This window comes from Nesoenas mayeri (assembly GCF_963082525.1).
Source record: "Nesoenas mayeri genome assembly, chromosome: 1".
NCBI classification, from domain to species: Eukaryota; Metazoa; Chordata; class Aves; order Columbiformes; family Columbidae; genus Nesoenas; species Nesoenas mayeri.
In genome coordinates this window covers 10,958,215-10,970,465 of record NC_137541.1, presented here as the reverse complement: position 1 = coordinate 10,970,465, position 12,251 = coordinate 10,958,215, and the positions used below count along the sequence as shown (strand labels likewise).

General features: G+C 33.6%; 1 protein-coding gene across 1 annotated transcript in view; it reads right to left on the bottom strand.

The window, feature by feature from the left end:
* Nucleotides 1–12,251, bottom strand: part of PCLO (piccolo presynaptic cytomatrix protein) — a gene marked incomplete at both ends in the record, with an annotated part of 348,709 nt that overhangs the window by 35,186 nt on the left and 301,272 nt on the right. Inside the window, one exon of the mRNA XM_080342973.1 lies at nucleotides 8,862–8,929. Coding sequence (XP_080199099.1) covers nucleotides 8,862–8,929 — 68 coding nt within the window. The remainder of the gene's footprint in view (nucleotides 1–8,861; nucleotides 8,930–12,251) is intronic.

Sequence of the window (12,251 nt, the reverse complement as noted above, 5' to 3'; positions counted from 1 at the left end):
TTATTACTGGAGAACCAGGTGGGCAAATTAGAGTACTGGTCCAACCAGGGATAGATCAAAGAAATGTTTCCCAGAATTTAGAGAGGAAGTTGACAATTATCAGGCTTATGATACTACTGGGTTTTTTTATCTTGAATGGCTTCTTCAAAATAGTGTGGCATTTAGGCTTAGTTGTATGGCTATTCCTATTTTGAGGGACCATGTATAAAATGTTATAGATAGCTTCAAACAAATCAAAAGAGAGAAAGGATAAGGCCTACTGTCAGTGCATAAGCCTGATTAATTGTTTAAGGATCTCTTGCGACAGAAAGCGTATCTGATCTTTGCATTCCCAAAAATAAAGGAGGTGCAGGATGAGGCATCAACATGTGACAGGCTAGCTGCAAGGGCTTATTTTCTGTTCCCTTGTGGCCCTTTTTTCCTCTGTACTGAAGCAGCTACTCATGTGAGAAATCACCCTTGCTGGTATTTTCTGCTTTAAATTTTGTTGGCATTGATTAGTCTTACACTGTCAAGAGTAGTAGACGGTAGACCTTTGGTAGAAGCTGATGGCAAAAAGCAAGGTTGTGATTTTATATTAAAGACAGTTTAAACAATGCCAGGTTGAATTTTAATCTTTTTCTTTATAGAGATAGTAGATAGTCTGGCAATACCTTATTCTTACTTTTACACGTCTTCCTGGGATGGCATCACATTTTACTCCGTAATATTTTATTTCATAAAGTTACCTCATATACATGTAAATCAGAATGGTAACAAGACTATAAAAGCAGATATTACACCTCCTAAAAATGTACTTTAAAAAAGAGATGACCAGGCTTATATTGCTCTTTAGGAAATACATTAAGAGTGTGCAGCACTTTCTTTTGCTATGTATTACTGCACATAAATTCAAAACCAAAAAATGCAATTCAACCACCGTTCAAGTCAGGGTTGGTAACATTTCATATCGGCTGTATTTTTCTTTAAATCCACGGATCAATATCCATTGCAATCAAATCAACGGTCTCATACTTTGTCAGTATATGATTCTATTAATCCAAGAATAATACTTCAAAGTCCAGATTTTTTCAGGTTCTCTTACATTTTAGTATACGTTTCGTTTAAAGTTTCAATACTCTTGAGATATTTGAATTATTGGGAAGGCAACAAAGAGCAAAGATATTATTTGGCATGTGTGCAAGAATAAAACAGATGGTGCTCCTTGTGGCTTTGAGATATCAGTCTAAAAAGGCCTTGAAAAGAATTGGAACAAGCCTTGGTGCAGAAACATGGAACTGTTCCAAAATAACAAATTCTCTGCTATTATGAAAGTGACCGGTTCTGACTTTGTCATTTATTGCCGATCTGTATACTGCTAGTGTGCCATGACTCGGGGATTATGTTATAGGAGACAGGAATTTTCTCTCCAGAAGATAAAATTTAGTTTAACTAAATTTAGAAAAAAAAACAATATGTGTTAGTGTATGATTTTTAAGTTAATTTGAGACTACTTGTGCTAAAAACCTTGGGCGTGTGGATTCACAATTCCTCTGTCAATTTAGTCACTTTCAAACTTAAACAGAAGTGAGCACAGTTCTTGGACTCTTACCACCCAATAATATACATGTAACAGTCTGATGTTGTTTCAATAATTGGAAGGTAAGACACTGAAAAGAAGGTGTAATTTTCCTGGCACAGGGTCACTGACTGGATCTGATCAAGACAAAACCCTGGGCAAAGTGAATGAGATGTGCATGCTTGAAGATCCCAGTCAAAGGTATAGAAGAAATCACAGTCGAAGGATTAAAGTGTTTCTACTTCTATAACTGCAAAATATCTTTGCCTGAATGGGCAACAGCGCCCAGAATACGACTCACACAGTACATGAGTATTTGCAGTTTATGTGTTGAACTCTTCAATAATCATAGTCATGTCTCATATCATAGAATCATAGAATGATTTGGGTTGAAAGGGACCTTTAAAGATCATCTAGTCCAACCCCCATGCTCCCCGCCATGGGAAGGGAGATATTTCACTACATTAGGCTGCTCAAAGCCATGTCCAATTTGATCTTGAACTTTTCCGGAGATGAGGCATCTTCAACTTCTCTGGGAAACTTGTTCTGTTGTCCCACCACCCTCATCATAAAACATTTCTCCCTTACATCCAAACTATATCTCCCCTCTTTTTGTTTGAAACTGTTGTCCCTTGTTCTATTGGAGCAGGCCTTGCTAAAAAGTCTCTCTCTTTCTGATAACTCCATTTATATGCTAGAAGGCTACAATAAGGTCTCCCTGGAGCCTTCTCTTCTCCAGGCTCAACAAGCCCAACCCTCTCAGCCTGTCTTCACAGGAGAGGTGCTACAGCCCACTGACCATTTTTTGTGGCCCATCTCTGGACCTGCTCTAACAGGTCCATGTCTTTCTTGTACTGGGGACCTCAGAGAAGAACAAAGTCCTCGAAATGGAGCCTCACCAGAGCAGGGTAGAAGGGCAAAATCACCTCCCTTGACCTGCTGACCATGCTTTTTGTGATGCAGCCCAGGATATGATCGGCTTTCTGGGCTGCAAGTGCACATTGCCAGCTCATTTCCAGCTTTTTATCCACCATTATCTCCAAGTCCTTTTCTGCAGGGTTGCTCTCAATTAACTTATCAACTTCTTTGAATATTGGTAATAAATACGAACTTTGTCAAAACTCTCACCCACTTTACTCATTTTGCAGGTTGTGTTTGATTCTATTCTATAGTTGAGCCTTGTGGAAGAAGTAATCTACCATAATTTTTCTGATTACTGACTAAGAAAAGCAATAAAGGCAGTTGGCTTAATCATTAGAAATAAATTGTTAGATATTAATAGAGGACTTTTGTCATGCCAAAGGAAGTTGAAGGTATATTTATAATACATAGAGTATTTAAACTCATTATGTAGTCCATGAGGAGACTCAGATAGCTGCAGGGGCAAAGTATAGCACATAAATTAGGTGCTGATATACTTCATAACATTGGCCTAAAGTGGTGGTAATCTAGTCTCCACAAAAGGTGAGGATGTAGTCCCAAAATGCAGTGGTGCTGGGCTCCAGACAAGCACAAGAAACTACTTGCTGCCTAGAACTGCCTGATAACAAGATGATAATCCCCCTTGTCCAAATGTAGACCATCCATCTTAGATTCTCTTTATCTTTTTTTTTTTTTTCATTTTCCTTCCTAAATTATAGTGCTTCTCCATTCAGTATCAAAGAACTTATTCCAAAGATTTAAAAGAAATGGCTGGATGTTTTATCATCTGGTTTCCATTACGCAATTTTGTGGAGGAAGTGCCTACAAATGCCCTAATGCTTCCTTTCTAATTGTGTGTGTGTGTGTGTGTGTGTGTCTTCAAGAACAGTTAAAGAGAAAAATGCTTATGAGGGAAAGACAACTAAATATGTCTTTCTGATATTCACATTAAATAACATAAAATGAGGTTATATTTTATAGAAGTTACTTGACTTAGACTTGATTATGAAAGAAGAAAAGACTCAGGTGATCCCAATACTACATAAATTTAATATTTAACCTGATCTCTGTCTTGCATTGTTCCCAGTCTCAGTGTTTTCATTCGAATTCATGATTGTTTGCACAAGTGCAATAAAATTCACCTTAATTTTAATCCAACAAGAAGTTTAATTCTATTTATAACCTTTTTAATTAATATTAAGCATCATATTTTAATCTGATCACAGTCCTCTTTGGTTGGTTGGTTTTTTGTTGGTTGATTTGGCTTTTTTTTGTGTGTGTGTGTGTGTGTGTGTGTGTGAAATGATGCAGATAGCTGCAAAAAAAGTTTCTCATCTGCAGTAAACCCCATATGTTCAGCCTGGCCAACCAAGACATCAAAGTACAGATCTGTGCATAGGCAGAAGCATTTGCAAGTCTCAGTAACTGTGTTCTGATTAGCTTTTAATTATTTCCTTCATCTGTCTTTTTTTTCCTCTTACTTATAACTTCATGGTTGATGGTGTAAAATTAACAGTATCTGAGTATCTTTATAAGGACTAATATTGTATTTCTGATATTTCAATGATTAGAGTTTAAAAAAAATCAAAATGTTAAAATTCTAAAATGTGGAAATGCAGCAAGTTGATTTGAGCAACATCTCAAGCCCTTTGTCTCTTCTCAGTCATACCACAGTGCTGAAACAGTACTTTTGGCTTAAAAGGAGTCTCTCTAGCTTACCTAAACAGCAAATAAAGCAGATTTTTTTTTTTTTTTTGGTGAGTTTTAATTACTTCAAAGAATGAGACAATACTTAGCTGTGCCTGTGCTGTCAGTTTGTTATGTGCTTTATTTTACCCAAGAGCTAATTCACATATTATTTCTGGGTATCCCTTCAAGACAAAGTGTGAAACAGTTTGCAAGACAATTTGGTCCATGGTCTATCCTGTGCAGACATAATTGATGAAAATTTCATCAAGACTATTCAGAAATGTATAAAGGAAAATTTACAAGTTGAATAATCGCCAGTCACTTACTTACAGAGGTCATACACTTTTCCTCCAAAACGTAAATAGAATGACCTCCTAGCTTTTTATAATATTTGTGTGGTATTTCAACCATTTTTTTCATAAATAAATATCAGACAGTCGTAATTAATGAAATATAAAGTTAACTGATAAAACTACTGTTAAATCTGAATTTCTTAGTTTATAATACATGCCAAAGAACGAGCGAGCTCAAAAATTAAGGAAAAAAATGGGTGTTTTTTAGCTCTGACTACTCTGAATAGATGAAATAAAAATCACAGTATTGTCAAATTTGCCTGTTAAAACATGGTGTTATCACAGAGCTTGTTTATTGTTGTGGTGTGGTTGTTTTAATCTGCAATTCAGCCAAGTACATAACATACAAAAAAGGAAAACCGTGGAAGACTTCATTAAAGGTTATCGTAAACAATGTATCGTAAACATCGTAAACAATGAGTGCATACCGTTAGCATGTCACCTTGGAGAAGTTAAGCAAGTATGTGTGGATCATTAGATTTTGAAACAGTACAAATCTATTTCTTCTGCTTGGGTGTGGAAATACATCTGCAGAGTCTATACTAAAATATTCTCTAGTTTTCTGGACAGAGTCAGTCATTTATACAGAGAGTTTCTTACTTACAGGACATCATTTTACTGAACTCAAAGAATGATGGTCAAAGGACAAGTGGAAATGTCAGAAAGTGAGCCTCTGAGCCATGGTAGAACTGTGTAGAGAAGTTTTGAGTATTCAGGACATGGACTGGACAGAATTTTTTTAAAAAAACACCACCATTTTGGAAGATGTGGGTGGGAAGCCACTCTAGTACTATATAAAGTTTACAGTATTCTGACTGAAAATCCTAACAATGAGGCCAAGCACAGAGGATGACAGAAGCATTGTGAGTACTCGTTCACTCCAAAAAACACCGAATGGGTGGAGCTAGGCCATGTTTACTGATGTGTTCATCTTTCCTAAAAGACTCTTTTTTTGACATGAACCTCAATGTCTGTACTACTAAAAGAGTATTTTGCATGTATATATCATATTCAAAATTAGAAAATGCAAAATTTCCCTATATCAAAGTATGTCAATTAAAATGCTATTTATATTTATATATTCCTCTTCTACTAGAAATAATGGCAGTTTGGGATTACTGAGTAAATTTATATTTTTTAAATATATAAAAATAACTTTCTCCATATATTTCTTAACTGGATAAATAGCTGGAGTGTGGAAAATACCATGTGGGATCTATTACCTGAGCAGTTTCATAGGGCAGATATAACAATCATGATCTACAACTGAATCAAGATATTAATCATGTACTTTTAATTGTTAGTTTCAATCCTTACATGGAATGCAATTGCTTTTTTTTGTCTGTAATGTCTGTAATATTCCATAGCATGTCATAAGAAATCTTTAAACAAAAGATATTGCACTTTCTGAAACTAATAGAGAAATTGGTTCACATAACTCAATGAAGATCACAATATGTGTCATAAGATTTACTGAAGTTTAAGAAGATTAAGTATTTAATCTGCTCAGGGCAGAATATCCAGTATAAGACAGCATGCAACAATGCATATCATAAAAATAACTGCAATACAGCATCCAAGAACCGAACTCTGAATTATTTTATATTATTAAGTAGTATGAAAATACAGAATATAACAAGATGATATGTTCAGAGAAACAAATAATATTATAGAAATACTCATAGTTATTCATATTGACCATTTGGTTGTGTCAACAAAGTAAATAGTACTGGTTCCCAATATTTACTTATAACTTAACTGGTACATCTTAATAGCACAAAAACTATCCCCAAGAAAACATTAGCACAGTTCTCAAATGGGTAAACAATTACAAAAGGAGTGTATTTTTCCCTGGTGATTCCACTTATGTACATACCTAAATTTTGATGTCATACCCTGTGAGCTGAATCCAAACTCTGTTGTTACAGTTTTGATTCAGCTGCCTAAAAATCAGGTGCTTTTGCTATTTGAGAGTCCTACCTTGCTTTGCCTCCAGCTACTGGTCTTAAAGATCTTGTACCTGTAAGTCCCCTGCCGTATTTGCCAGGCCTGTGTGAATGACCTGGATGACTAAAACATTTCAAGTAGCAGTAGATCCGCATGTCTAAGCAATTGAATTTATTCTGGACAGTTTTAAAGAGAGTAATCTGCAGGCTACTTTTCACAGAAATTATCCATCAAGAATACTTGAAAAAGTAAAATAGCACTAGTACTAAAATGTTTGAAGTATAACACTAAATGATTTTTTAATCCTTTTTTTTGCAAATGAGAATACAGATGTCAACCATGGAAGCTCTCTACAAATTAATGAAAAATGGGAATAAATTAATTGCAGAGCTCACCTGGTCCACAACACAGAAAATATATTCCACTACCGAAAATATATTATTCTAAGACTTCAAGATTTTTATTCACTTTTGTTCACCTATGAAAAAAATACCACAATGACACTATAACATTGAAGTAATTCCCAGTTAATCTTGAGTTCCTCTGAATTCCAAACTATCTCCCTGCAAGGTTATTATATTTACACGTAGAAACAGAAATGTTCTTGAATTGTTTTCCAGCTTTTATTTAAGATTGATGTGTCCCATCTTAGCTACAAATCAGACACTGAAAACTAGGCTGACTGTCCTAGCTTCTCTCAATGGAGAGAAACAACCACACATTTTATCATAACTGGAGTTGTAACTCTTAGAGTACTCAAGCTAGGAGAAGTGAATTGCATCATAAGTGAAAATTAGGGAATTACAGCTCTTGAGTTACTTGCAAATTTTGAAGATGAGCATAAACATACCTTTGGTTGGAAAAATAGTTTTAGTGATCAAAACTTATAAATGCATTTTTAGCTTGTTCCAAAAGGTTTTGGTTTTTTTTTTCCAGTTTTTTCAGTTTTGTTTGTTTGTTTGCTTGTTTGGGTTTTTTGTTTGTTTGTTTTTAATGTCAGAAATATTAAATGTAAACATTTTGTATTTGTAGATTCTGAAATTTATGATCCAAGACCTCACCAAAGGGGCAATTTATGATAAACAAAATGATGAAAAGCTATTTGTTTACAATTATCATTCTGTATAAAACACATCATGACAAAGTAAAAATGGAAAATTCCTGATTTCCCATTTTCATCCCACCATTTCTCTTTTAAAAAATAGTTTGGTTTTCAAATACTTAAAAATACCATTGAATTTTGATTTTTGTATGATGAGTACTATGTACTGAAATACTTAGCAAAATTTATATACAAAGTTAAGAATTTCTGCTTTAGAAAAGACAGTTGTACAGTTCTACTTTCAAAGTCTAATTTGATTTCTTCAAATCTGTGGAACATTTGACCATTTTACCTCAAATATAGCAACAGCAATTATTTCCCCATATACACAGATTGCAGAAACCTGAAAAATGACAATTTTTTAAGGTTGAACTTAACATGAAGTTAACTTCAAATGTACATATGAATTCAATTTATGAATGAATTAAAACCCTGAAGCTGCATTGAAATGCATTGAAATGATTAAACTCTTCTTTTAATAATAAAATGATGATCAAGATAATTAGGTTTTATATTTGAGGTCAACAGAAACATATACTTGAAAGAAATTACCTTATATGCAAAGGGAAATGGAATTTTCTTAACATATCCTTCAATACAAAACACTCTTAATTTTCATGCAATTGTCCATTATTACACATGAAAGAGATAATCACATTGTTCTTTAAACTTTGACAGCCATTCTGTCAGGCTCCTTCCAGCTCCAGTATTACAATGTGTCCTTCTTTGGCTTCACTACATTCATGTTGAGAAAAATCACTCAGGATTTCCCAATTAGATAAGAGTTTCCACTATTATCTAAGTGCAGCAGTCAAGTCAAGCTTGACGTTCAGCTAATATTTTTTATTTAAACTTAATGTTTTATGTTGACAGCAAAATTAATAATTGCTTTATGAAGTGAATATTGTGAAATGTTACAAAAATAGAGCCTGACAGCCATTGGATATTTTCTTCTGATCTAATGGGTACTGAGTTAGCTTCACACTTCATACTTTTTATTCTAATACTATGAAAAGCAATGAACATTGAAAGACAGATATTATTCATTCCAATCTAACTATTTAGTTGCTTTAAATAAACAGGTAAGACACTGTTCTCATTTAAACTGAAGACTCATTACATTGATGCTATGTGTGTGATGCTGATGTATGCCTTAGAGTAAACAGAATCTTAATCTATAATACAAAGAGAGCATAGGCTAATCTTTCATAGCACAACAAGTAAAAGAAATAAACACATTTGTTCTATAAACATGGGATACCCCTGTAGTGTTGTTTGTATTTCTTTTTACCTTCTGCATCGGTTAATCCTACTCCCGACTGTTTTACTGGTTCTTGTCCATTCTGGCTCATCTTCCCTCTGTTAAAAGATATGGTGGTAGTTGTCAATAAGATCATAAAGAAATGAAATCTAAGAAAATGATACATCTAAGCCAATGAGGCTTAAAAGATAAACAAAATATAAACAAAGGGTAAACAAAAAGATAAATGTCACAGATATTTCTAAACCACAAAAAAGTGTGTGTAAATATAAACATAAATAGTCAAGAAGATAAGGTCATTTATAATTTTTTTTCTATTGGTATTTGGACACATCACTTAAGAGCATTATGTTTTTTTCTTTAGGAGCCAACTGCAATCTCATCTCAATGAGCTCATACATTCTCACAGAATGGGGCCATCAGGTGCTGTCTGTTACTTGCCCCCCATCAGCCTGGGGTTTCACAATCAGTTTGCATAGCTCTTGTACTCACTTTATCCTGTTACGGTGAACAATGAAATATATAATAAGGAGTCACAAAATTGATATTGTGTCTACAATACTATGTTTGTGGTCAATATCTTATTTAATGATTGCTTTACATTAGAGTCTAGGTTTAGTATTAAACAAATCCATTTCAGTTCCAAGACTTATATTAAAGTAAGGTGAGTGGAATAAATCATGCTCTGAAAGTCCCTGTCTTTCTCCACTGGATGTAGAAAGAAGCCCGGTTACAATGTAGACATCTATTTTTAGGCAATGAAAATTAGGTAAAATATAAGTTATTGTTAAACATACTTGTTGTAAGCTCTAAGCATGATTACAGTCACTCTCAAAAACAAGTCTGCTACTATGACATGTTTGACATGTTTCTCTTTCTCCCTCAAGAGTCCAAATGTTGTGATAAAAAATATAAGACATTATCTTCAGATGCATGTGATTCCTCTGGGGTTAAATGGTCAGCGCTGTTCTTTGTCATCAATAAAACAGCTTCATGTTTCACAATAACAACAGAAGCTGCCCAAGTTCACAATGAACTAAAAGCTTAGTATAAAATGTCAGTTTTTAAAGTGTTTTTATGTTTAATTTTAGCTGAAATTTATTATTTTCCTTTTTTTTTTTTTTTTTTTTTTTGGTGTTAGATTCTTTAGACATTGTTCAATTGCATTTCACCTTTGCATTCAAAATTAATATCATTTTACAGACATCATACTGCTATAGTTGGTCACATAATACAAAGGCATAGAGAATCTGGTCGTTACCACAGCTGATATCATGAGTAACTTTCAGGGATATCACAACCAGATAATAAGAGTCTTCTAAAAATATATCTCCCAAATAGAAAGACTTCACAAGATTTATTCATCAGTGTATAACTGTATATAATGATTAATTTCCCTTGATAGTTATATTTAATATTAGCAAGTATTCTCATTATTTACCTCATCAAAAAACTCCCATGGTGTCACTATTTAATTTTCTTTTGCTGCATGACTAAATGTTCCTATGGTTAAAAGCATTTGGACTAGAGTTTAAAACTCAGCTTATACAACACTTTTTCTATCGATAAATAAGAAACTTCACCTGAGCAGAGAGCTTAGAAGCAAAAATGCTTTTAAATTCCAAGATATCTAAAATTATTTAGCTCACTTAATGCTTCACATGCAAATTCTGAGCTATGGTCTTATGGATATGATGAATTAAGAGTGCAAGATCAGAGTCCCTGAAGTCATTATCAAACCAGTGTGAATGCAAATGTTGATTAGAATTTCAGTCATATATATACTCTGATACATAAGAATCTTTATAAAGAATTCAAAACAGAAACAGTTATCTATTTTAAAACATTCTCCCCAGGGATGAACCCAAAGGTTTCTGATGGCAAACAGTAATTTTGTCATTCAATTTCCTTAAATTGCCATGTAAAGCCCTTGAGACTAACATGAAAAATAAAGCATTTTTTGTCTATGTAGATGCCCTGTTTCACCTTTAAAGTCTGTCTAATAACAGCATATAAACAATTTCCTTTAAAAATGCCATAATAAAAAATACATATATTGTAGCTCTTAACAGAAAATAAGAGTGTTGGATGTATTTTATTTAATTAAGTACAATTCATGGGAACAATTTACTATAAGAGAAAAGATGAAGCCATGGAGATTTTTTCCTACTTTTCAGTAGAAGTGAGGCTGGTTTAATATACTGCTGAATCTGTCAGCCAAATAACAAGTAACTGTATGTAGTGTCACATTCCTGGACAATACACAGTAAGTGATACTATTTGGATTAAAATTTAGCATATGCGAACTAAAAACTTCTATTGATAGCTCCATGTGTTTCTGTGCATAAAGGTTTTATGCATTTTTGCTTTTCTCATTAGGAATAAGAGCAAAATAATTTTAAGATTATCAAATCCAATTAAGGATTACCTTTTTGCAACTGGGAAGCACAACCTGTTTTAACCCAGAAAAAACATGATGGAAAAGTTCAATGATGTTTAAAAAATTGGCACCCCACAACTTGTGCTTACATTGCCCTCCTGGATTCTGGAAATGAGACTGAAATATGAGGTATGTGTCTATTTTCCTTTTAGCCACTATTAAGCTGTAGACTTTATTTTAGAAATGAAGAATACTTAGAAGTGTTACAGTTCTAGAGAATGATTTTTTTCTTCACTCAAGCTTTTTTAAGAAAATTATATCATACTCTTGTGACTAATAATTCAAGACTGCAGGGGAAAAGCAAAAACTTGTGTCCCAGAGAAAAAACATGGAACAACTATTGCAGACACTGAATGAGCAATGACCACCAACTAATATTTTGAGAAGAATCAATCTATAAAAAATTCAGGTCAGAAACATTAAGTTGATCAGAAACAATTAAAGTGATCAGAAGCAATTGCATTTTCCTATAAAGGAATATAAATTAAATTGCTAAATGAAGATAAATACTGCCAAATTCGAGGCAAAAAAAAAAAAAAAAACCAAAAAAAAAACAACCTGGCAAAACTTTTCTCTGTGGAGTAGTTAACCAGGAAAAATGACTGAAAATTAAATCACTTCATAGGATCATTGCACTGAGAGTATGTTGATAATTCCTATAGGGATACCATCTCAAAAATATTTTTTTCCAACCAAGAACTATTGGGAAATCCTACAAAACTCTTAAAAACTTGGGGAAAGCCGGTTTATATCCAGAATCTGAATTTCAGTTGAATTAGTAAAATCTATTTCTAGAAGGAGGTCAATCTGAAAACTTCTAAAGCCTATGAAGGTTGTACTTTTAAAACCTAACCCAAGCCCACCTTACACACTTGCATCAAAAGCTGAGACTGGCACATCTCTTGTGTGACAGAAATAAATTCATGAGGTCGAGGCACAGGTTTGGTTGGTTATTAATAATGCAGTGTTCAACAAAGAAT